The sequence below is a fragment of the Bicyclus anynana genome, chromosome 12 (genome assembly GCF_947172395.1).
Source record: "Bicyclus anynana chromosome 12, ilBicAnyn1.1, whole genome shotgun sequence".
Taxonomy (NCBI): domain Eukaryota; kingdom Metazoa; phylum Arthropoda; class Insecta; order Lepidoptera; family Nymphalidae; genus Bicyclus; species Bicyclus anynana.
Genome location: NC_069094.1, coordinates 5,409,811 through 5,437,160, shown reverse-complemented (window position 1 = coordinate 5,437,160; position 27,350 = coordinate 5,409,811). Strand labels below are relative to the sequence as shown.

At 36.0% G+C, this 27,350-nt stretch overlaps 1 protein-coding gene across 7 annotated transcripts in view; it reads right to left on the bottom strand.

Moving 5' to 3' along the window:
* LOC112053036 (uncharacterized) overlaps positions 1-27,350 on the bottom strand; it is a 95,957-nt gene that overhangs the window by 7,947 nt on the left and 60,660 nt on the right. Inside the window, exons 1-2 of one of the 7 annotated variants that reach the window (XM_024092301.2) lie at positions 13,310-13,549; positions 3,345-3,701 (exon numbers count right to left, since the gene is read on the bottom strand). The exons of 2 other annotated variants lie outside the window; for them this stretch is intronic. In XM_024092301.2, the coding sequence (XP_023948069.2) occupies positions 3,345-3,584 (240 nt within the window). In that variant the 5' untranslated portion in view covers positions 3,585-3,701; positions 13,310-13,549. Of the gene's footprint in view, positions 1-3,344; positions 3,702-13,309; positions 13,550-27,350 lie in introns of those variants that run through there. 4 more of the 7 variants (XM_024092298.2, XM_052884713.1, XM_052884712.1 and 1 more) reach the window with 4 other exon arrangements.

Below are 27,350 nucleotides of genomic sequence, written 5' to 3'. Positions count from 1 at the left end.
ACTTACACGATACTACACTCGACATCAAACGCGTCGCAAGGATTCGCTGGATGCAGGCGGCTCAAAATCGTTTTTTTTTTTCAATTATTTTTACAAATTAGCCCTTGATTTTTGATGATGCAATCTAAGATGGAAGCGGGCTAACTTGCTAAGAGGAGAATGAAAATCTACACCCCTTTCGGTTTCTACACGACATCGTATCGGAACCCTAAATCGCTTAGCGGTACGTCTTTGTCGGTAGGGTGGTAACTAGCCACTGCCGAAACCTAACCTGGACCAATTAAGAAAACCTCGTGATGTTTAGAAGTCACTATAAAAGGCCCATGTCCTGCAGTAGACGTCCATCGGCTGATATTATGAAGTGATGATGATACAATTAGATATAGATAGATACATTATGAAATATTTTCCTATTTTACCAAACATTCAAACATATTTAACGATGCCATTTTCCATTGATACAAAGAGAACATGAGATAGGTACGCCGTATAAGGAAATTAATGTACATATCGAGCAAAACACTGGAAAAGCTGAGAACTCGGCTACTTCTCCTATTGTTGCGTGGGATTGTGAACAGAAACAAACATTTTGTACCCTGTGATGATTATAAGTAGGTACCTATCCACGAGTTACTTATTTACACTCATTTCCTAACATATAACTGCCTCATTAAAGCGGAATTATATTTGTGACGCATCAGAACAGAATCGGTATCATACATCTGTAGTAATATTATAAAGCTGAAGAGTTCGTTTGTTTGTTTGATTGAACGTGCTAATCTCAGAACCTATTGGTCCGATTTCAAAAATTCTTTCAGTGTTAGATAGCCCATTTATCGAGTAAGGCTATAGGCTATATATATCCCCATATTTCTATGGGAACGGGAACCACGCGGGTGAAACCGCGCGGCGTCAGCTAGTTTTGTATACGACACATTAGAAGCCATCACGACATATCACGATACATAAGTGAACGGTTGCCATACAAAATGTATGATACCGATTCTGTTCTGATGCGTCACGAGCACGACACGACACGTCAGACAAATATAATTCCGCTTTTAGTCTAGTAGTTAGCGTATGTGATTTCGGATCAGTGACGTACCTTGCCTTGGAGGGCCCTTGTATCAAAATTAGTTGGAAGGCCTAATAGACGAGCCAGGCCAAATCCCTAAAATCTTTTTAGCAGTTTTTTATGATTTTTTCCCCGGGAAGCACCAGATTATGAGAGAATGTGGATAAAATTTTACTAATCTTTGCTTTCACACTTAAGGGGCCGCTGTAGTCCGGGGGGCCGTTTCATTAATAGAGCTTATATATCGTTAGCTACGCCCCTGCTTCGGATGACGAGAAGTTGGGCTTGACTCCTGAGTCGGACATATTGAGCATTTCATTCTACCGAAAATTCTCACAAAAGAAAGCCTAAACCCAGAGTTAGAGACATTACCGAAGTAACTGTCCGGTTATCTACTATCTATTCAAATCAATAGCCAGAGAGAATGGGAGAACTTTATCAGTGTATTTTTGTAGTATTTTCTAGTCTTATAATTTATCTAAAAAAAAATCTGAACAAATTAAATTAAACTACTTATTAAGGTTTAAAAAAGATGAAACACCACTGTAATATTATTAACGATCAGACAGTTCTGTTAAAATAATTTACAATAGGACCGAAGCTGCGTTAGAATAGTTACAGCAAAACACGTGCACGGTTTCCTATCTAACTAAATGATTACAAAACGCCAGTAGGCTTTGTCGAATGTCGCTTCAGGAAACAATAGTCGATTCAAGGCACAACTCTTGGCTATCGTCCACATGAATACGGGCCTTGTTTTACATTTTAAATAAATTGCCGTTGGAGACTTCGACACAATAGCCTCCGGGGGGTCAAAAACGACCAATGCATCACAAGTTTTCACCACTTTACTGGTAACTGTATTTAACTTGGTATTTAAGACGTATTTAAGACGACCATTAAAAAAGTTTGTTAGCGATGCAAGTCTAGCTAGGTAATAGGCCTATCTGTATCTACATACTATTATGTGCATCACGGTTCAAAAGCGTATCTATCTAAACGAAGATTTTAGTCTAGAAGTTACAGCACACAGACAGGCATGTCAAACTTAAAAACATATTTTCGTCAGGGGTTAAAAAGTGCTCTTGTTAAGTGCACATTAATTTTTGACGTTGAAATTATCAAACATTTCATAATTCTAAGTGATTATAATTATTATACTTGTTAACTTCTGACAGTGATCTCCAATTAACAAGATTAACTGATGATGCAAGCTGTGATAAATTTATAGGTACTAATATTATAAATGCGAAAGTAAGTCTATCTGTCTGTTATCCTTTCACGGCTAAACCGTAAGGTAGAGATAAAGTACACCTTGGAGCAGAACATAGGCTACTTTTTTCCGGGAATAATCCATGAACTAAAAAAACAGATTTTACAGGACCGAAGTTGCGGGCGTCCGCTAGTATACCTATACAGACTCATCATCATTATTAATCCTCATTCAGCTCACTGCTGAGCTCGAGTCTCCTCTCAGAATGACAGGGGTTAGGCCATTAGTCCACCACGCTCGCCCAATGCGGATCGGCAGACTTCACACACGCAGATAATTAAGAAAATTCTCTGGTGAGGTTTCCTCACAATGTTTTCCTTCACCGTTTGAGACACGTGATATATAATTTCTTAAAATGCACACAACCTTTTTATTTCGGATTCGAGCCTAAGCCCTCCGGAATCGGAGGCAGAGGTCATATCCACTGGGGCAACACAGCTTTATCTATACAGACTACCTGAGTATAATTATTGTGTACAATGTACATACACTAATATACGTGGGTATCTATTTAAAACAGATAATATGCTAATTTTAACTGTTTTCATTCTCGGAAATGAGTTGCACTCTTGCGTTCATTGTATTATCTGTAGATCAAGATTGACGCGCTTTGTTCTTACACCAGTTTTAATCTTTCTTCAACCATTCAGGTTCTATCGGAACATCAGCGCACGGCAGCAAAAACCAAAATGAAACTTCCACGTCAATGCCTGCTTGCTTCACTTGCACAATAATATAATTACGAAATCATTAATTACAAAAGCAAATAAATTACTTTGAATTGATAGTTAGCTAGGCAAGTATAATTGCACATTTTAAACAAAGACAGTAATCGTTACAAGTTAATGGCCATTACATTAAGGTAATAAATATTCTGAATTGTAGATTATAATTAGGTAGACCTAACGTTCTAAAATTAATGAATTAAACATTAATCGTTATACATAAAATATGTGATTATTTACATGACATTTTATATTCAGCGCGCGCACTTACTTTGAAAAGAGACAAAGTGGTTTGACTCAGAAGCGTTTCGGGTGGGTCCCGTCTCGCAGCGGAGGGCGGGCGCGAGCGCGGGAGCGTGTTGTGCCGCACGCCGGCCAGCGAGCCTCCTATCAAATCCTTCGGAGGCAGCAACTCCCTGTCCTTCAAACCCTCGATCTTCTGCTTCTGTATCGCCGTCCCTCCTTTCCCGCCATCGTTCGTCTCCTTCCGCTTGTACCGAAACTTGATCATCTCACCGCATAGCTCGCACTAAACACGAACTCGATTCGCCTGGCGAATTAATTGAATTCGATCCCTCATTTAGATTCAATCACCATACCGGTCGTGATCGGAGACAATGGCTGCGCGCTAAATATACATATCTCTATCAATCGCGACAACTTCGTATAAGGCAATAAGTATACCACGCACGTCTAGTAGACTTTACATTTGAATTCCACTCCGCTCGCCAGCTACGTTAGAATATGCCAACTGTTAGCTTATTTATATTTATTACTAGCACCTTTGGCTAGTAAAGTGTTTCAAAGGTGTTTTCGGCGGGAAGACACCGGCCGCGTTCGGGTGAAGCAGCAGGTGGTTGAAACGGGAAGCAATTAACAACTGTTGACTTGCGTCACTGTCCAAGATAGGAAACCACTCAGACACCGACAAAAATCACCGTAAATGAGCACACAACTGGAAAACTATTGGTTTGAAGTTGAACTATTGGTTAGATGTTAAGTCACCCGATACGATCGCCTGCGCGAAGGCTTTCTATGAGACTGACTTGACTTGTAGTGGCGCGGCGCGGGGGCGGAAAACCCGAGCGCCTTTACCTTCCAGGTAGGCTTAGTTTTTTTGTTATCTATTGTTGATGTCCCTCACGTGGGCTACATCGCATCTCTTTCTAACGCACGCAAACCGGCATTGTGCGTTTCAATTGAGAAAAGCTTTGTTTATGTCTTTACAAAGATAACAAAACACAAAGCCCAATTATAGAGTTTTAGAGCGGCCTACGAGTATTATTTACGGAATTCATTATCGGAACACGTGCATATGGCAAAAGCGTTTTGAATCTGTTTTGGATTTGGGTATATAAAATACATTCTTTTATACCATTCTTAAAAATCAAAAACATTTATAGATTTTCTTATCACTTAAATACTGTTAGTGGCCTGTTTCTCTTCTGCGCAAAAGTAAGCGAAAGTTTGTTAGAAGTTTAACAACAAAAATTTCTAAATCTACTAATGATGCGTTAGGATCGAATTTTCAGATACTATTTTTACTATTTTTATTGGGTATTTGAATGACTATTTAGTTATTTCATAGGCGGTTAAATAAACCGCAGCAGCATTAGTTATTCTAAAAAACAGGTATTACAAGTAGATATTCATTAGGTGACTAATTTAAGAAAAAAAATACTAGGTAAGACATTGTCACATCAACATCTGCTTGAAATTTCGAGGGTGTTTAAAATGATTCAGCGCATACCTACAACCTCTTTTAAATTAAACATCTAACTCAACACGGACCGACGATGTTACGGAATGACTCATAAACGAGAAATCTAAAGGAACGATTATTATATAAACAGATTGACAAATGACCCATACACCGTGTTTGATATGGGTCAACACTATACTATGGGGGATGTTGAAAGTAAACTATTCTATTATTAAGGGCCTACCTTCGAGTCGAATACATTATCAATTCATAGGCTACATTAAAATACAACTTAAGTAATTGACAAAAAGTCAAATGAGAGTATTAATGATACTAAATTATAATAAATACTATTAATATTCTGAGTGATTATTATAAAATATGAATTAAAAAAAAAAATAGAAAAAAATATTTTTTTCTCTACAATGAATTATAACTTACAATGAATTATCTAATTAAAGATAATACTTTCAGGGCTTACTCCGAATAAATACAAAGTCAGAATAGAGAATAAAATATTTTATTTTTTGAGTAGTATCGCTGATTGTCCATTCTATAAAAACAAAGACTCTAAAGTTTCACAATTAACTGACTGACTGCTTTATTTATGCTACGCTTACGCTTATTATGCTATGCTAAAATGCAAAAAAACAATATCAAGTGATATCTACTGGACCAGTATGTAGGCGGTGTTTATGAAAATAAATAGTGCCACATAAGAAAGTGTCAAAGACGTCTCAATAGCTTTAAGTATTTACTGTAGAAGTCGCATAAGTACTCGTATATTGGGGGCCCTTAATATGTGTGAAATAGTGATTTGTTACACATTGAGGGCCCACAACACGTGTAAAATAGTAATTTGTTACGTATTTATCAGCTGAGTGCACTTTCTCGCTGTGACTCACAGTGTAAGTATGTCGCGCTCGTAAAGCAGCGATGTGGTCAGCTTCTGTACCATTGAACCAGTCGACAACCAATAAAAGACACTAAAAACACATTTAAATTTCTTTTGAAAAGTTGGGGTTGAATCACAACTCCATCTTTTCAAAAGAAATTGCTGTGAGACTATGAAAGATTATATTTGAGAATTTATTTAAAAATCAATTATAGTAGTAACCATATCTTTTTAAAAGCAATTAAAGCCGAATTTATATTTGTCTAGCGTGTCGTGTCGTGACGCATTAGAACAGAATCGGTATCATACATTTTACATGGCATTTACGCTTATGTGTAAAATGTTTGATACCGATTCTGTTCTGATGCGTCACGACAGGATACGTCAGACAAATATAAATCCGGCGTAACAGTTTTTTGTTACAAACTTTGATGTTGCGCCAAATAAAGCAAATTTACTATTAGATAATAACATAAGACTATTAAAATTAATTTCAAACGCTTCAAATCAAGCAATAAACCTGTGCTAAGAGAGGGTACTGCAATGGTTTAAAGGGAGTCCGGGATTAAACCGAGATACAAATTTGAATTATTAAAACAATGTTATCTATACTAACAAGAAGCGGAAGCGTTGTATGTTTGTTACAATGCGCTAATCTCTGGAATTGTTAATCAAATAAAAGAGCCCGACTCATGAGGAGTGACATAGGCTTTTCGAGATTGAGACATTGTATCAAAGTCTATTCTTTAAAATTTTCTACGCATAAATACACAATATTTTAATGTACTTGCACTTTTTTAAAAGCTTATTAGCTTCCACTTAACCACGTAAACAAGCTGTAACGTCTTTTGAAGATAAGCAAAACGGAAACGATTAAGTCAGGGTGAATGATTCTAAAATGTGCCTGGTTATCGTAATGGGAAATCGTTTACCGTGTGATTCATTTATTTTAGCAGTAGCGCTCTTTGTGATAGAGTTTTTACGGGGCAGTACTGCTACGACACGTTTAATTCTGTCGTCAAAGAGCATTCAAGCAATGTTAATATTGCTGGGTGAAATTGTTGGTTCATCGGACTGACTGGTTTCCTTGGTTGACGAGTAATGTGCAAAGTATAGTAGGACGAGATCTTATGCCCTATATGCTCTTTTTAAGCGATTTTTTATAATGTTTGTTACCTTTACCTTAGTAATTTCTTAAGCAATTTCGAAAATTCTTTTTTGTTTCTTCTACATTAGTCCCATTTAATTTTTAGTAATTTTGTGTTATTATTAAAATAACTGAAATTAATAAACGAGATTTAGAAAACACTAAAACAGATATATAAAATCTTTTTGACAAAAAAATATAACGAAAATAATATCAAAATAAACTTTAAGAGCCTATTTGTCATAGCACCGCCTTCGAATCGATCAATAGAAAGGACATAGGTACGATGTCATTTTTCGCTTTTTAGAGTAATGCATCTTTAAAGTAAGTTCAATTTCTTTTGTTTAAAAGATTTTATTAGGAGATGATTTTCCACTTAACATCATAATATCATATGGTTATTCCGTCTACTATTAACATAAAAAATTAAGCACATGTCTGAATTTTGCACCAGTTTCCAAAAGACTAGTTAACAGTCCATTAAAGTTACTGCCAAAATTGACAAGCAATTAATTTTGAAAGCCCGCATAGACGCCAATCTTCGTTATATTACCTTGGACGATATCTATGTATACATAATGTATATTCCATTTACTCTGTTATTGTTAGACGAATTTAACCTTTAACAAAGATACATGAAAAATAACCTTTGGCTTTAGACAAATACGATGTTAATCAATATTTGTATGTAACAAAGCATATCAGGGTAAGTATCAAACATACTTTGATAGTTCAGAATTAATACAGCTTGAGCTTTCGTCGTCATTAACCCATATTCAGCTCACTGCTGAGCTCGAGTCTCCTCTCAGAATGAGAGGGGTAAGGCCAATAGTCCACCACGCTGGCCCAATGCGGATTGGTAGACTTCACACACGCAGAGAATTAAGATAATTATCTGGTATGCAGGTTTCCTCGTTTTCCTTCACCGATTGAGACACGTGATATTTAATTTCTTAAAATGCACACAACTGAAAAGATGGAGGTTCATGGCCCGGACCGGATTCGAACCCACACCCTCCGCAATCGGAGGCAGAGGTCATATCCACTGGGCTATCACGGCATATATTAAAAGCTTGAGCTTTATTACAAGGTAATTTTTTAAAATGGGTATACGCGAGACTAAAAGGTAAAAGTCATAAAATTAGCCCACGCATGGCAGTTTTAAGCTAGATAAACATGGTTATGTATGGATACGATAAGTTAACTTTTGCAATATGGTTGACGTGAATCATCATGATTATGACTTTACGTGCACACGAACATTATGATTGTATACTAGCTTATACTCGTGACTTTGTTCGACACGCAGTATCTGAATAGTTCACACGTTTTACCTATCTGGTCTGAAATATTCGAATATGGTTCTATCTAACATTAATCTGCCTGATCCCTCAGGCAGATTAATGTTAGATAGAACCAAACAAACGAAAACCAAAATGAAAAACATTAGTGGGCCTTAAAAAAATATTTCTCATTTTCAAGCATTGTGATTTATTCTAGTAGACACATAACAATGACATGTTTGAAGTAGTAGGCTTTTGTGACAGAGTTCGTCAAGGGAAGTAACACAGCTTTTTTCTGTTGTCATTACTATTCTCAGGTTGATAGGGTACCTACTGTTGCCGACTGCCCTTGCATATGTCATACAGGGGCGGTTTACGAAAAAATAATTGAATTACCGATATTGGGAGGTTATTATAATAGTTTTACTAGATACTAAATTCACAAAATAAGTAAGTTGTAAATACACTTTTTAATTATACTACGCGATGTTATTCTATAGCTGATTATTGTTTCTCAGCTCCCTGCGCGAATAGCATACCTCCCTGTGTGAACCCTAAAAAATCGAAACTGCCAATAAAATTACAACTATCGATATTGGTTATGAGATGATGGTTTCATCAGATGATGCTGAATTCACCAAATCAGCTACTAAGACAAATACAAAATGTATATGTCTTAAACGATCTGATCACCACAGGTTTTAATTACATTGCACGATGTTATTCTATAGCTGATTAGTGTTTCTCACACTCGGCACCCTGTGCGCACAGCGTAACTGTATCGGCTCCCTGTGTGAACCGTCCCACGGTCGGCTCGCTTCATTGAAATTATATAGTCGCACTTTTACATCATTTCTAATATCGTTCACACCTCGTACGAGTATGAACGACTTGAGTCTACGCTTGCATTGTTTACATATCATGGAAGACAGTGCTGCCGTTTTTTAAACCACATTGAAACCAATCTACGTTCTAATAAAGATTTCGAATAGACGATAGATACATAGTGCTTTTTTAAATAGATGTTAAGTGACTTTACACTTAACATCTATTAAGTAAGTTCTTGACTATCGCATTAGTCATAATAGAATGCGAATCCTCGGTAAAAATAATTTTTCAGTAAAACTTTAGCAACTAAGCTCCAAAACAAAAGCCTCCCAACCAGCCCACCCCCAAATATGAGGACGGTACCGTCATCATCATTATCAACCCATAATCGGCTCACTGCTGATCACGAGTCTCCTCTCAGAATGAGATGGGTTAGGCTAATAATGCGGATTTTCAGACTTCACATACGTAGAGAACTACGAAAATTTTCTCACAATGTTTTTCCTTCACCGTTTGAGAAACGTGATATTTAATTTCATTAAATGCACATAACTCTTAACAGTGAGTCAATAATGAAGTGCAATGATGATTATAATGACAAATATGTTGATTGTATGCTACATTTATAAGTTAAGTTAAATAATATGTATTTCCAGATACATAACTTTTATCGGGAGAGGAGACCTACAGGGCACTTCACACTATTGTAAGTCAATGTATTACAAGCTTATGAATAGTAATATATATACTAACACTATATTTAATGCCAAGGCTATTTAAATTCCCCCTAAATCTAAGGGCAAAACTTTCCTCAATGCATGAGGAAAAAGCCATTACAAACGAGGTCAGAAGGCTTTCGGTTCAAAACGGAAAGTTTAGTCATCGATTCTGCGAACAAGACGCCATTCATGAGGCGGATCTGGGCGGGCGATCTATCTCAACTTCCAAATACCATTGCTAAATATGGATAACTTTTTTGCCTCATATTTGATGAAGTAATACTTACCATGGTAAATACCTATTTGAGTTATCTAAAAGGCACATTAATCTTAAAATACTGTGTTTCGTAAATTTGACCTTTACTGTTTTAACAATAAGAGGGTATAATTTACAAACAATAGCCTGGTTATTGCTACTTTATAAGGATCGAACAGATAATCTTTTGTACGCGCGGCTAAATGCGAACAATGACTTAAATTAAATATTATTGCAGTAATAAGCAAAATCTATAATTCCATAAATCTCATTTCTGATAATGCGAAATACAATAGAGTGATGGTCTGTATAGTCAGATTTTCACCGTTTCATTATAAAGCCAAAAGTTTCTCCTCTCCTTACTCCTAATAACTTAACCATAGGTATTCAGGTAACTAGACAACTGTGAAGTTTTCATTATTAAAATGGACACACGACAATAGGTTCTTGAACCTCAAACATAAATTTTGTGTTTGTCGCAGAACCATTTTGGATACAATGATAGCTTCTCTTCCCCTTTTTTAGATTTTCTCTAAAATCGATGTTTCAATAAAACATTTGGTGACACCCTATCCTTAGGTAAGGGATTAGATTCTTAAACCTAAGGTCTAGATACCTAAAAGATTTGCTACATATTTTTTTGCTCTGACCTAAATCATTCGATATCAAGACTTCAACTTTTATGCATGCTGAGTTAGGAACTAATCGACCATCTGAACTACTCACGCATTCGTTTCGATTGGCTTTACGGTGAATTACATTCACACCAATCGATTTGTTCTATGCAACATCTGATTCAATCGTGGCTGGAGAAGGAACCTATTGTGTAAGTGTTAACGCTATAAACCTACATATATTTTATGCATGCGATAAACTGCAATACCGGCTATTAAATCATTGGTACCAATCTAACCTTTATAGGTACAAATCAGTATGTCCTTTAGGTTTTTTTTATACTAAACTTTTATAAACATTCTCTATATACTTGTTCTCTTCCAAGAATTGTAACGTGCTTCATAAAATAAAGGAGTGATTGATAGTTTTGCACGCTCCTACTGAAAACGTTGTGTAGTGAAACCGTAATTTTTCTTTTGTTTTATTTTATATAATGTAGTTCCATGAAGATTCTCTATATTCGTGTCATATTCTAAGAATTGCAACGTTCATGTTTCATATAATAAATGACTGATCGTCTTGCACGGTCATATTGAAAGCCATGTGGAGAATGTGTCGTCATTTTTCAACGAATGCACAGTAGATTTACAAATCAGTCTCTGAATGTCTTTTTTCATAAAAGAATAACAAGTAATATCTTCAAAAATTACCAATATTTCGATTCTCCTTAAAAGCCCAATTTCGTAAACATAAGAAGTGGATTCAACTTCATAGTATGACTATAAACATCGGCTGGGAACACAACCTCTCTCTGATTTGAGTCCAGCCTCATAACTGTGGAACTATTGCCTATTAAATATGCGTATGTAATATTTATTTACTAATAATGTACGTACATTGTAACACCTAATAAGGGGCGCTAAGAGATTGTTAGACTTAGAGCAATTAAAACCAAGGTTCTTCAATATTTTATGACAAAATCAACTTGCCAGTTTATCACGTAACAATGATACAACGAATAGGTACATATACCTACTTAGAGAACAGACAATGGGTTCGATTTGACGGTAATTAGTTTCGTATTACAGCAACTGTTCAATACCGGCGAATAACAATATCGATTGTCCACTATTGACAGGCAGAATGGCAAATGTCGACACTTTTCCTTGATTTTAAACGGTACAAAAAATACAATTTCGACACCATGGTAAGTAAATACAATAACATTATGGTATTTGTTTTGATTTTCCCGCGAATTCGGCTGTTTAAACTTTCTGTTATCAATACCAAAAACCATAGAATAGGTATTGATAACAGAAAGTCAAAACGATTACCATGTTATTGTTTCCTATAACGTGGTTATAGGCCCACACTTATATTATACCCTTTCTTTTTAAGGGTTACAGATATGCATGCTGTTATTAGGGTAGGGTACTGTCTGTAACTTTTACATTTGAATAAAATTATTTCCTTTCTTTCTAACGCAAAGAGAATATCATCGTCGTCGGTCGTCATTTTGATAAACATTATCTTTCGTCCCAACGCAATGAAAGAGATGTGATATAAGTAGCGCCGTTATTGGTTGAAATTTGTCTATTTCCCTTCGTATCGTTGGTCCATGTTGGGCGTATTGATGTTAAGTGGAAAACTATCGCCTACAAACGAGAAAAAGTTCGCAGACATAAAAGGAACATGTCTCACAAGTGCTGCACCGTGACCAGTGGCGTGCACTTCATAGATGCAGAAATGCACTGCCTATGTTGGACCACAGAATACATAGTTGGACAAGGATTTTAACAATTATTACTTACAGCGCATACCCTAGTTAAAAACCTTGTGCACGCCACTGACTGTGTCCATCAACCTGAGTGGTAAATAAGCCTCATGTGCCTGCAATTACACCGGCAACCTTACCATCTAGACTGAAACTCAGCAATGCTGCCTGGTGGTAGAAAAAACATGGCGCACTTCTCCGGACGAGCTCTGTCATAAAAAGCTCTATAAATTGTTTTATATTTTCAACGTTATAATAATAATAATCTATAGAGTTAAAATTTGTGGTAGGTATTGCAGGGGTAATCTCTGGATCTACTGAACCGATTTTGAAAATTCTTTTAATATTAGAAAGCCACGATATATGTGAGTATCATAGGCTATACGTTATGTTATCCCCGTAAACTCTACTTCGCGGGTGAAACCGCGGGGCGTCGACTAGTAATTATTATAATTCAAGTATTTCAAATTTGCCCTAAAACCTGTAAGGTCCAATTCTATCCACATTTATGGAATTGTTGCCGTTCATATTCCTAACCAATGGAGTGCACAAGGTTTAAATTTGGTAGGCACTATAAGTACAAATCGTACAGAACGGAATGGAAAATTCCTTATCCAATACAGGTTCCTAATGTCATCAGGGTAAGTATTGCATTTTGCAACTATGAAGTGAACGCCATATCGATAAAGTGTTTTGTTTAGATGAAGTAGAAAGAGGTGAATTATTTACGTATAAAAATCAAAGCAAAATATCTTTGGCGCGTTATTCTAAAGATCGTTTATACGGGCATATCAGAGCGTTCTTTTTACGTGACACCTAGAATACGCAAAGTCAGTTTCCCAATAAAAATACCGTAAGTTGTCTCGTATGTAGACAAGTGATATTTCCTCAAGAGTGGAATTCGACCCTGAGCGAGCGGTATATCGATGCAATATATCGTCGCACACATTTAAATGAACTGATAGAGCTTGTATATTCGGCGCGAACAGCAAGGCTAACCACCTAACCAGTGATCACCTCGTGTTCATAGAACTCACTTCCAATACGTTTCACCGTTCACTAACCACTTGGCACTAACAATGACCTTTGACACAAACACTTACACTGACACAAATTGCAATACTATTACACAAATCTACACATTCACCATAAAGTCAAACAGTTCTGTACACATATAAATTCTTATCAAACAAGATAAAAACGCCTTTCGCGGCGTTCGGATGGTTGCGTGTATGGCAGCGGTGTGACAGGCTGCGTAGGCGCTTTGGTTAGACAGAGACGGGGAATGTAGGCTTCGGCGCCTCGGATACAAAACAGCGAGTGCGAGCGAGACGCGAAGACAACGTAAGGGGGAGTCCAGTTACGTATCTCGTCTCGATATAGCAAAGATGAAGTCTTTGTGGCTAGAAGCTTTTGAATATGTTTTTCAATTAACATTTGTAGCGACAACTACGTACTTCGGAGTTGAGGCGTTTAGTTATGTGCGAAATTTATGACTTCGCCTACCACTTTATTGGCATGCCATTTAATTTATGGCACGTCTGTTGAATACGAATTAAAAATAGCAAATTTCGTACATTACCTTACGAGTATACTTTTATAAAGAGTCTTTGTCTAAGGAGATTGACTTCCATTTTTATATGAATAAAGTTAAAAACTTTTAATTCTAATTATAGATTTGCTAAATTTTATTTATTATTAGATGATAATGGTTCTAAAAGTCCTACATAAATTTTACTATGTATAATTTAATTTTGTAATACATTTACTGGAATTAAGCTTATATTGTACTATTATGTATGCTTGTATTCAAAAGCTCATCTACAAACTTATAGAAAGTCAGTATTTTGTTGTGTACCTAACACAAAATACTCGCTTACCTATTTGTCGTATTAGATCATCGACCGACTAAACGATTCATCATAGGCAATAGTAAAAAACAGAGATCACTTTTTTGTACGTATTTTACTATCTATTCATTTTATAACTGGATGTACCCAGCATGAATAACAAATAAAAAATCTGTTACTTAGCCAAAAATCCATCGCTGTCATTCAAAAAGCTTAACAAACAACTTTATCTTCGTCCGCGTGGAAAACCCTTACATTTTCAAAAAAAGTTAATAAAAAGTTTCCCCACACCACCCTACTTCTTTGAAGTAAGTCTCCGTTACTCCTCGCTAATCTGGCTAATATACAAAAGAGATTTTACAAAATGGGAGATCGAAACATTAGAATGAAAAGAAAGAAAAATATTTTATCAGAAACTTAAAACTAAGCTTTTATATTATATACAAAAAGAAAAACGCACTGACCAAAGAAAGGTCTCCCACTCAGAATAAAGCTGCAACTAGCTGCAGCACTGGTTGCTGGTTGGTTGACTAGCGCATTTAAACAAACATAATATGAAACTGCTACTAAATAGATAAATGCATGTAGTTCTAGTTTTATGGTTATTTTGCCTGAGTGGTTTAAGTAATGCTCCATAACCTCCGACACTACATTGGCGAACTATTGTAAAGTAAAAGATCAAATTAACAAAGGATATTATTATTTATGGATTATATCATGTTTATATAGATATTATATAAACTACTTAAAATTACATCTAATTAAATAATTAACTTTGTCATTCTTAGTATTCGAACAGCTTAATAAACCGCAGTAAAAAATCCCTCTTTAAAATATTGTCAGTGATTCATTAGTGGTAAAAACATACTATATGCATGAGTATATCTATATATTTTTGTCATAACATTTAATAAGCAATTATTTAGCTGTCAATTTAACACAGTTACTTAATTATCTATTAAGTAACGCCTGCAATAAACACTAACCCAGGAACACGAGATTACAGCAAAGGCAGCCAGGTCACTTCGTAAGTAAGTCCGTAACCGGTTATCGTACCCCGATGCGTTTCCACATAACGACACCCGTGTGCGCGACTTACTCCTACTGATAACGATAGTAACCCAACGCTCCTTATCATTACTAGCAAGAGGTTGAACCTCTTAAAACCATAATTACTAATATCTTAAATAAATAAGTCTGTCTGTCTGTATTTTGTTTGGCATAGAGATAAATAGAGAAGAAGAACATTTTGTTTTTTGCGAAAATATAAATACTCGTAGAAGATGGTGAAACAGGGGTTAAAAGTTTGTAGGAAAGTTTTTTATAATTCTATACTAGATGGTGTATTTATTGAATGAATATAAAATATAATGTAATAAAAAAAAAATCAATTTTCATAATTTTTGAATCACGGAGAGAAGTGATATAGTATGTAGTTCGATATATTTATTATGTGAATTTGCCTCTTATGACCATGTCACAAAACTAAGAACAGGATTCCGAATCGCATTTTTTGAACACGTAAACGCGAAAGTTATAGCTCATTGATCCACTTTCACGCCTCATTTGAGACATTTTATTTTTAAAATATGTATTGTATGTATTTTTTGATATTAATAAATAAAAAATGCTTACCATTTGTTGTTGATTTCAAATGTTTTTCTTCAGCTGTTCGTTTAGCAGTTTTCTTTCAACTCATATTTGGCTCACTGCTAAACTCGAGTCTCCTTTCACAATGAAAGAGGTTAGGCTAAAAAATACTCCACCACGCTCGCCCAATACGGATTCACACACGCAGAGAATTAAGAAAATCCTCAGGTATGCAGGTTTTGTCACGATGTTTTTCCTTCACCGTTTGAGACACGTGGTATTTAATTTCGTAAAATGCACATAACTGAAAAGTTTAGCAGATTACCACCATTGAATGTAATAGATCTCTACGAAACTTGAGACTATCTAAACGGTGACACCATTGCGATAACCCATTGAAAAGAGAGCTCTCAAACTATGAAACCGCTTTAAAGAATCGGCAAACAATCTACAACGCCGTGTACGATGTACACATATTTACGAGAAGCAAGCAAACGAGTCGTCTTGCATCTAATTGAAATGTATGCCACTGTTCCACTTCCGCAAGTGGCACTGACGAGTCAAATGTTATCACCTCTAGATATTTAATGTCCACAAAATAAGTATCAAAAACCAGACCATTGAAAGATAACGAGATGATTACGAAAATTTTATTTGAGAACTTATAAGCATTTTGTGAAAAACTTCCGCGGTATTCTCAAATTGTCATCGTATCTAAGATACAAAATGAATACGATAAGAAAATATTTCTCTAAATCTTGCTGCCTAGCATACCTAGAAAATAAATTCAGAAAGAGAGAGATTTCATATTTATCAATGCCGTAGAAACAAACAGAGAAAAAAAAAGACAGAAAATATACTTCATTATACACCACAAATAACATACAATACAATAGATACAAAAATTCACAAAATGCACAATAGGCGACCTTATCGCTAACAAGTGATCTCTTCCTACCTAATGAAGAAGCTAAAAAAATACAATGATATAGGCTTAGGGTGTACAGAAGTAATGGAGAAAAGGAATTGAAATCCACGAATAACATAAAAGGAAGAAAAATAGTTAAATATGTACAAAATAATAAGATATAAACAGACACTGTGGTTGATTAGATTAGTTTTCTAATGATTAGTCGATAAAGTATACACTTAAGCGATTTAAGCTCATAGAACCTACACTTTAGAATTGAGGCCTGCGAACCAGCGATTTCACATTTTCAGATACCATCGTTTTGTAAACTCTAGATGTTTTTACATCTCCATGACTTTCTCATTTGACCAGTTCCGAAACACATCTACCCAGTATCACATTAACTTTATTTTACCAAAACATGTTCTACACGAGTAGCTGTATAGTAACCACAGGTTGTGGATACTCGAAATCTCGCGATCAATCTTCAAAGTTTCAAGTTTCACAAACCACGAGAAAAATAAGAGAAATTCGCCGTAATTTTAGGTTTCTTGTATTTTTTGGAGCCCTTAATGACGTTTTGCTACTTAATGATTATATAGTAGATACAGTTAAGTTCTACTTTGTTTTATGCATAAAGTTCGTAACTACTCGTATTGTAAATTATAAATATCGTTTACAAAAAACCAACACAAAATTGTTTGTTTTAGCCATTAATCTATGTCATCATCATCATTATCAACCCATATTCGGCTCACTGCTGAGCTCGAGTCTCCTCGCAGAATGAGAGGGGTTGGTTAGGCCAATAGTCCACCACGCTGGCCCAATGCGGATTGGGAGACTATAATCCATGTCTACTATAATAATTCATCATTAAATCTAGCGTAAAAACTCTATCCATAATTTTTTTAATATATTTGTAGTAATATCTATCTATCTATATTGTACGTATTCTTGTGGCGCTGTGGTTATCTATATTACGAGACGACCAACGAGATAATCTCGTGAAGAGAAATAGACAAAATTCAACCAATGACGATGCAACCGGGAATGCCGCTACCTCTTTCATTGCGTTGGGATGAAAGAACAACTCCGACGCCTCCAAAATTTTGTCCATATTTTTCTTCACTGTCAGCACCAAAACATAGAGCCTTATAAAAAAAAATGGCGACCGATAAATGAAGCATGTACCACAGTATGACAGGCATGTTGCAACACATAAAACTCAAGAGCGATTGTAATTACAACAGATAACTCGCACAGAGATAATGGTTGGAAACAATTCACATTCCGAACAACATTTGTACCTGACCAATCGCTGGAGGTTGAAGGTTGGTTGGTATTGCTAATAACAATTTATAAATCACACATTAATTTGCCTCGTTGTTTTAATGACAGGCCTATTGGCTGCTGAAGGCCCGAGTTAAGCTGAAACAATTGCGTTTTTCTTTCGGTTATTTTTATTGAAATCTCGTCAGTGGAAAGTTGCTAGTGTTGTGATACTAATATGACTTAAATATAAATAATAGCAAAATCAACTGAATATCTTGGCGATCGAGCAACGTTTGAAGTTATTCAATAATTTTTTGCTAATTTTAGAACGAAGTTATTATTATTAGAAGTTATGCGGCTTAGTAGACTGAACCGGTAGCAATCGTAACACAATGCTGAAGCTCTAAACAAAGTACCAGGGTAGCAGACAGGTAGGGTCGTGTCTGGAGAGTATGAAAACTATTACTTCGTAGGTTCTAGTTTTCGCATAGTTCGAAGAGGACGTTGGGGTCCCAAGGTGCTGGAATGGCGACCCCGCACCGGAAAGCGCAGTGTTGGTCGACCTCCCACTAGGTGGACCGAGGATATCAAGCGGGTTGCAGGGAGCCGCTGGATACTGGCGGCTCGAGACCGTTATGCTTGGAAGTCCATGCAAGTTAAATTCAAAATTCATTTATTTCAATTAGGCTTAGTTTACAAGCACTTTTGAAAAGTCAAGTTATGTCATAATTTAAATTAATCTAATGGAGGTAATAATAGTCGAAAATTTTAAATTACAGAGAAGAGCCCACAACAAACTCAGCCAAGGTTTATTTTGTTTTGTTTACCCTCATTTTACAAACTTATTTAAAACTAAGCACACAGTCGTATAATGCAGTTTAACACCACGCTTTTTGATCATTTATATACTTATTAACACTATAATAAGACTTTACTAAAGAGGCCTATGTCCAGCAGTGGACGTCTATGGGCTAATAATGGAAGTTCTAGTTTTACTTTTTGAGGTACATTATATACAAATATATACCAAGATACCTAGAGATAGACAAGATATAGTAGCTATTAAGAAGACATTATAAAAATGTTTTATTTCTTCCGTCCACCCGTGTTTTCTTTAGCTACCTATACCGGTAAAAAAAGCTAGAAACACATGTTCATAGAAAATATTTTTATTGAAAGATAAAAGTGATACGATCTTCTTTAATTAATAGCTCAGTTTTAATTACGAGTTCTTTCGATGGCTGTTTTGATAAAGGTTAACGACTGCGTCCAATCGTGTTAGTTTCGGTGTGGTACATTAGCAATCAAAGAACTTCCATCACAGGTTTATTTACACACCTATTTACCTACAAAGCAATTGAAATTTGCAATACAGCAGTACTTACTTGACTTATGAGCTTTTGACAACTTTAATTACCTATTTAATAAATGTTGTGCTTCATTGGGGATTTTATAATGATCAATTTAGTTGTAGTTTTTTGTATTGTTTTTTATAGTCAGAGGAAAGTAAGTATATAGCCTTAAAAGTGATTACTTCGTTGTTATGTGGTTAGCGATTTGGTTTTGGATTACCAGGTTCTGTTGTAAATCTTTGATCGTCTAAAATTAATGACCTATCCTCATAGATTTATAACACATAGATGTAGTGTTGTCGCAGGATTTGTAAGCCGTTTTATGTGCCCCGAAATGGGAGCCCTTAACGCATTGCCACGCTATGATAAGTACGCTTGTGTGCGTGTTGGTGAGTGAAATTAACTTAGCTCTTACGCTCACATAATCACTGAAGTAGCTTACGTTTATAGTGAAAAATTGTTAGCTGTTGCGGTCTAAGTTATTAGTCAAAGTCTATGCTATTTTTCATGAAATTCTCGTAAAAAATTGTCAGCCCGTAGTTAGGAAGTTAATAGTGTTACACCTTCGTGCTCCAATTAGAGTAGGTTAGGTTTTTGCCATTTGTCCATAAACTATAACACAGCGAAATTTTGTAACATCACCGTGCATCAATGAAATGTGTATTTAATAAGGTTTTAAAAACACAACTTGAATAAATAATTAGGCAAGTAAAATAACCGTACCACGTCATAAAATATAACCACAGGCTTCGCTCGTGTGTCAGATGGCAATGACATGCGCGATTATGACGTGACGCGCCGACCGCATGCTGCCGACACTGCTGCATGCAATTTATTTAAATACCTTTTGGGTGTCAAGGTTTGGTCAGAAGTTTCTTTTATCTAAGTAGTAGTCGACGACCGCAACTTCATCCGCGTGCAAACCCTTTTAGGGGCAAAAATTCCGTCATACATGATTTTTGCGTAATTTCAACCGTTTCAAATGGAATGGAAGCTCTGAAATGGAGTTATTTTTCCCGTTTTATGTCATATTTTTAATTGATATACTATTGGTCGTAGCTTGATGTTATACATATTATAACATAGCCTAACAACCTTCTTCGATAAATGGACTTTTTTAAAATTCAAACTTTAAATAGTTCCAGAGTTAGCGAATCAAACGAACAAACTCAAAAGCTTTATAATATTAAGTAAAAAACGGGTACCCAAATGGACCCTAATATACTAGGTCATATTTTAACAGGTGCCCCCCGCACGGGTCTCGAGGCTCGACGTAATATTGTATTTATGAAGTATACTGTTACTAAAAGTTCTACGAGATGGCGTTTCAAGCACGAAAATTAGATCATTTGAATTATTATAAAAACAAAAAACCCGACTGCTTAAGCGTAATGAACTGAAAAGAGAAAAACAAGTATTACATTATCTATATTAAAACAAGTATTACATTATCTATATTATTATTTATAATAAGCGAAAAACATTACCTTTACCAAAAAAAAAAAAATAATAACACTTCGAACGCAACTCGTTCGCCCAGATAGGTATTTGATTATTATATGAGTATGAAATCGATCTGACATGTGCGGTTTAAAATGATAATCACATACCTAATATGATAAGCAGAAGCTCATTTAGTTGCATGTAAAACCACATAAAATAACAATAAAAGAGCCTATAAAACCGGCCCACAGCCAGCCTACGCGACAGGCCTAGTAAAAATGGAAGCGATTAAGATTTGTATTAATCAAGTGAAAACGTTACGTAACGAAAACGATACGTTAACGTGAACATACGTGAGCGCGTGTGGAGGCGACGACACTTGGCGCCGGCTTGTCGGATTTCAGTGACCAGTTACCGGTTGAACTTAAGGGGTTATCTTTGGTGAAACTATAGTTGTTTTTACCCATCTACAAAACAAAAGTTATGGTTTTCGAGTTTTAAGAAACAGCCATACATATGCCATATAGCCATATGAATGATTCTTTGCTTTCTTGAAACATGTAGAAATCTGAACACAGTTAAGGCACAGAAAACATAATATGTTAAGGCTCTAAACAGTGTTCAGATTTAAACATGTTAGATGTCATTTCATTCGACTTACTTGTGAATGTGATATTATTTCCGTTAATTTTTACGCAATCAGGTATTTTTATTTTTAGTTAATTGTTTTTAGCATACATATAAAAGTTATTTTGCAGAAGTTCGCATGCGCCTAAACTCAATATGTTAGCTCAAACATTTAAAGTTCTAACTCAAATTTAAATACGTATTTAAAAAAAAATAAAAAGTGAAAGCTATAAAAAGAAAATCTAAAAAAACTGAACCAAGTTTGGATGGCCCTTAAGTCAAATTAATCAAAAGATTTATAACTATACTTTTAATAAGTACTCGTAAATGTCTACTGACTCTACCATAGTTGGTTAATCGGATTATAATCAAAATGATTAGAAGTAAATTAACATTAAAAATAAAAAATAGCCATAAAGAGAGGGAAACTTTGTATGAAAGTTTTGGTTCCTTCAAGTAGACACCTGAACATTTTAATTACAGCTATTCATGTTTTATAGCGGGACGAGTGTTTAAATTTTGTATGAAAGCATCAGTTTTGTAAGTCAAAGTCAAATTAATTTAATTTCAACGACTCCTTGAAGTTATTCGGATTTCTACATTATTGCAAAATAATGATAAAGTCGAAAACTAAAGCTGCGAGACTTCCAAATGCACCCAGCCAGTCAAGAAACTTATAAAACTCAGCCAGGTAGAAACTTCAAAATTCAAATTTTTACTAATAAGTCTTTTAAGCACGTGAAAATGTCATATGTGTCCGTGTATTTTTATACAAATAGAAAGGGAAATGCGACATGCCTGTGTAGGGTACTGGATGTTAATAGGTACGTCCTGGGTTCGATCCCCGGTTGGGCCGATTGAGGTTTTCTTAATTGGTCCAGGTCTGGCTGGTGGGAGGCTTCGGCCGCGGCTAGTTACCACCTTACCGACAAAGAAGTACCGCCAAGCGATTTAGCGTTCCGGTACGATGTCGTGTAGAAACCGAAAGGAGTGTGGATTTTCATCCTCCTCCTAACAAGTTAGCAAGCTTCCATCTTAGACTGCATCGTCACTTATTACCATCAGGTGAGATTGTAGTCAAGGGCTAACTTGTAAAGAATAAAAAAAATAAAAGTTTAATATACCACTGAATACAAAACCAACAAGTTAATTCAGGGTTTAATAGAAGTTACGATTAACAATTACATAGCGGGGCTCTCAAGTAATCGGTCGCTACTAATTCGGTGGGTGGAAAACCTTGCGGTGGAGAAGTGGGAGTTAAGTGGCTATCTGTTACAGACCACTCGGTTTCTTTATGCATATTGTGACGTTAATTATGACAAAACAAATTGTTGTTAACTATTGCTACAGTATAAGGTGAATATAATTAGCAAAAACTGTAGGCGTCAAAGAACACAAAAAAATAGTATGTTTTGTATTACGAATTTTCATGTAGTTTTCATATGAAAATGAACCATAATATTCGTAAAATGTAGCCTATGTTTTGCACCAAGGCCCAATTTGTTTATAGATCAAAATTTTTCAAAGTCGGTTCAGTAGTTTAGCCGTGAAACAATAACAACCAGAATGGCAGACTTTTGCATTTATAATATTAGTACCTATAGTTATGGAATAATATTAGTATTATTATATTGGTCAATATTTTCGACTATTTATTTCAATCACTGAAAAGAGAGGGCGCCATTATCAAATTTCTACGCCAACCAATCATATTTACACGATATATCCGACCATATAACCTCTTTTTGTAACTCTTACTATTGTTACTCGAATACAGACTTCATGATTGTCTCATACAAGCTGTACGTACTTAGTACGCGTTATAGACACTATAATATAGTGTGGCTCACGCAATAGCCGACGTAAACGAGAAGTAAAACCGGTCCTGCAGCTGCGCGTGCGCTTACTATAGAGTGGACAACGTCGGTGTATCTTGTGCCTAATACGAGAAGAGAGAATAATGCCTCTCTACCATTATTTTGTAGGGCTTACATCGTTCAAAAGAGTCGTGATAGCCCAGTGGATATGACCTCTGCCTCCGATTCCGGAGGGTGTGGGTTCGAATCCGGTACGGGGCATGCACCTCCAACTTTTCAGTTGTGTGCATATTAAGAAATTAAATATCACGTGTCTCAATCGGTGAAGGAAAACATCGTGAGGAAACCTGCATACCAGAGAATTTCTTAATTCTCTGCGTGTGTGAAGTCTGCCAATCCGCATTAGGCCAGCGTGGTGGACTATTGGCCTAACCCCTAAATAACGTAACGTAACGTAACATCGTTCAAGGGCACACTCAATTGCTATTTATTTTAATTTTTTTATTATTATCATCAAATGTTGAGACAACTCATATTATTCCAATAGTCGTTTCAGTCAATGATATCATAGCTGAAAGCTTCGACCAACACCTTAAGATGCTTTCGCTTGACTGTCAGGGACAAATATAGAAGGCAGTGATGCTTAAGACTGTGCGTATTGTGAGGAGGTTCCTCACTTTAGAGTCCTGACCACTGGTTGCTTGGGAACGATGCTTGAGACTGTGCGTATTGTGAGGAGGTTCCTCACTTTAGAGCCCTGACCAATGGTTGCTTCGGAACGATGCTTGAGACTGTGTGTATTGTGAGGAGGTTCCTCACTTTAGAGCCTTGACCAATGGTTGCTTGGGAACGATGCTTGAAACTGTGCGTATTGTGAGGAGGTTCCTCACTTTAGAGCCTTGACCAATGGTTGCTTGGGAACGATGCTTGAAACTGTGCGTATTGTGAGGAGGTTCCTCACTTTAGAGCCCGGTTGCTTGGGAACTCAAATTTTAAAGTACCATACATCTGGATTTTAAAAGACAATGGTTACAAATACATTTTAATAGGTACTAGTATGCTATACTAATGAAATTCAAAGTAGCGTATTCTGAGAGCGCGGTTATACGTAATTTTCAATGCTAAACCATATTCAAAGACTCTTTTTGCTTGAGGTGAGCTCAAAATTTTTTGGTACTAAGTCGAAATAGTTCAAAAGTCAAAAATTATGAAATTCAAACCAGCGTTATTCTGAGAGTGAGGTTATACGTAACTTTCAATGCTAAACCATATTTAAAGACTCTTTTCGCTTGAGGTGTGTTGGAAATAGCATAGTAGTATGACTTATGTAGATAATAAACACCAATAACAACAATTCAAGGTCAAGATCCGATTCTATTTGCCCCACGCCATTGTACAGTAAATACCAAGAGCAAGAAACTATGTGTAGGCGTCATTTCAAATGTTTTAATTAGCATTATTTAGTTAGAGGCATGCGGAATAAAAATGAATATTAAAGTAGGTAGGTGTATATGTTACATGTATTTAGTTCACATCTCTCACGACGCCTCTGCAGCCTAGATTGTTTAGTATGACTGAGAAAAAGTTATATACATATAGCCTTTTACTAGGCGTATAACATTTAACCTTTCAATGAATTATATGGATCATTTCATATCAATAACTAAGGTCAACCAGCTTTTAGAGATACTAGAACATAATCTTACACATTTCATACCTTCAAAGCCATGAACTCTGATTATGTGAATAAAAGTACTGCATCTTTCATGCACTGCGGCTGAAGGTTGTGAGCCTGGTGAGCGTTGTATTTGTATATTTTTTATACATATAATACTAATTGTTGCAATCACGCCTGAGCTAGATTATAAGCACATATGCCGCCTATGCACGCGCTGAATTAGTGTCTACTACCCGCGACTCCATCCGCATGGAATTTAGTTTTTCACAAATCCCTCGGGAACCATGGATTTTTCCAGGATAAAAAGTAGCGTATATGTTAATCCAGACTATAATCTATCTCTACTTAATTTTTTAGGTGATTCGGTTCAGTATTCGGGGCGTAAAAGAGTAACAAACATTCATACCACCAAAATCATTAGTTTTTTGCAAATCACGGGAAACCATAGATTTTTCAGGACAAATAGTAGCCCATGAGTTAGATAACCACGTCAAGGTCGGAAAACGAAAGCCAGTAAGAGATTCAATATCTTAACATTGAGAATGAGAAACGAGAAACCAAAATGGTCCTCTAGTTAAAGGGTGAAGGTGGAACCTGAGCACGCGAAATTTTGTCTGGATTGTCCGAAAGGAATGGTTGCCGTCAAGAGCCGAACATTGATACAGTAAACAAGTCGTAACACAATAAACCTATTAGGTAACGTACAAAAGGCTCTCGCGTAACAGCGGCGCATAAAGCGTGCGCCACACTAAATCAATTGTGAGCGGGCGCATCGAAGCCTTCCTCGTCAACGCGAAACCAAGTCAAAAACCATCATTGTCTTCGTACACGCACTGATGTTCGTTTTAAGTTTTTATTGCTTTAGTAGTCTTTTTTTGCATTTGATGTTAAGTGACGATTTAGTCTAAGCAATGTTTATGTTTATTCCTCAGTGCCTGAAGACAAAAGTCTGTAGTTCCGAGACTTGGTCGCTAACTATGGGCCTCATAAGAAGGCTCAGAGTCACACAGCGGGCGGTGAAACGAGCTATGCTAGGAGTATCTCTGCTTGATCGAATCAGAAATCCGCAAAAGAGCCAAAGTCACCGACATAGCTCAACGAGTCGCGAAGCTGAAGTGGTATTGGGCGGGGCACATAGTTCGAAGAGCCGATGGATGTTGGGGTCCCAAGGTGTTGGACTGACGACCTCAAGCGAGTCGCAGGGATTCGTTGTATGCAACCGGCTCAGGATCGTGATGTTGTGATGAAGTCCCTACAAAAGATCTATATCCTGCAGTGGACGTCCATTGGTAATATTATGATGATGATGAATAGTCTAGAATCTTACTGTGATAACTATTCTGCCTGATTTCCGCGTTTCATCATGCCGGAACACTAACTTATAAACTTGAGAATGACTCTTAGTAATGTAATACATAACTGCATTTATACATAAATGCAATAATGTAATACATAACTGCATTTATACATAAATACATTATATTGAATACAAATTGTTTATTAATTTCCATTAATAACATGTATTAGGTATGTACGTTATATACACTAATGTAATTTGCAAACAGGAGTTTTATGTTAGATCGTATTGTTCTAAAACTGTTTATTATAGGTAAAATAGGACGCTTCTGTGTATTAAATAAATGTTTTACATACAGTGAAATAAAAGTAATGTTATTTCCTTCGCAACATTTGTTGACAAAAATACGGCATCAGAGACGGCAAAACAAACTTAAAGACGATAAAACAAACATTTTAACTTAATTAAACTTAATTTGTGTGTAGGTACATTCCATTTGGATACGGAGCAGAGGCATGCACCTTCAACTTTTCAGTTGTGTGCATTTTATGAAATTAAATATCACGTGTCTTTTTGTTTTCGAGAAATTCTATGTGTGTGAAGTCTGCCAATCCGCATTTGGCCAGCGTGGTGGACTAAGGCCTATCTCCTCTCATTCTGAGAAGAGACTCATGCTCAGCAGTGAGCCGCATGTGGGTTGTTAATGATGACGTTCCATTTCGAAAATTTCAGGGTTAGAAGAAGTGTTAAATATATTGTAGTTAGCGGTTATCATAATAAACAAGATGTCAAAGCTAATTAGGTATTATCGGGGAAAGCCTCGAGGAAACTTATTTTTAAGTATTTCGTTTATAATTTGAAGATTTGTTATTTTTAAAAACGTTAAATTAAAAGCATTGTTGAATTTGGCATTGTGCTAAGAACGGAACGGCAAGGAGGGAAAAGATCGCTAGCGATCTGTCTGAAAAATTAGATTGCAGAGTTTTTATATTGGCACGAAGATTAGGGATCGATCGAGCGATTGGCAATCTAAGATTGATTTTAATCTTAGATTGGAGATACATTATTAATTTCGGGCATTACATGATCTCAGAACATAGTTTTTTTCTAACATTATTGTTTGTGTTAAAATTTTGAGCAAGACAACGTTTGGTTATTTACTAGAAAATAACTTATCCATAAACCATTTAAAGTCGAAACGATTTCTTACCCTAGAATTTTT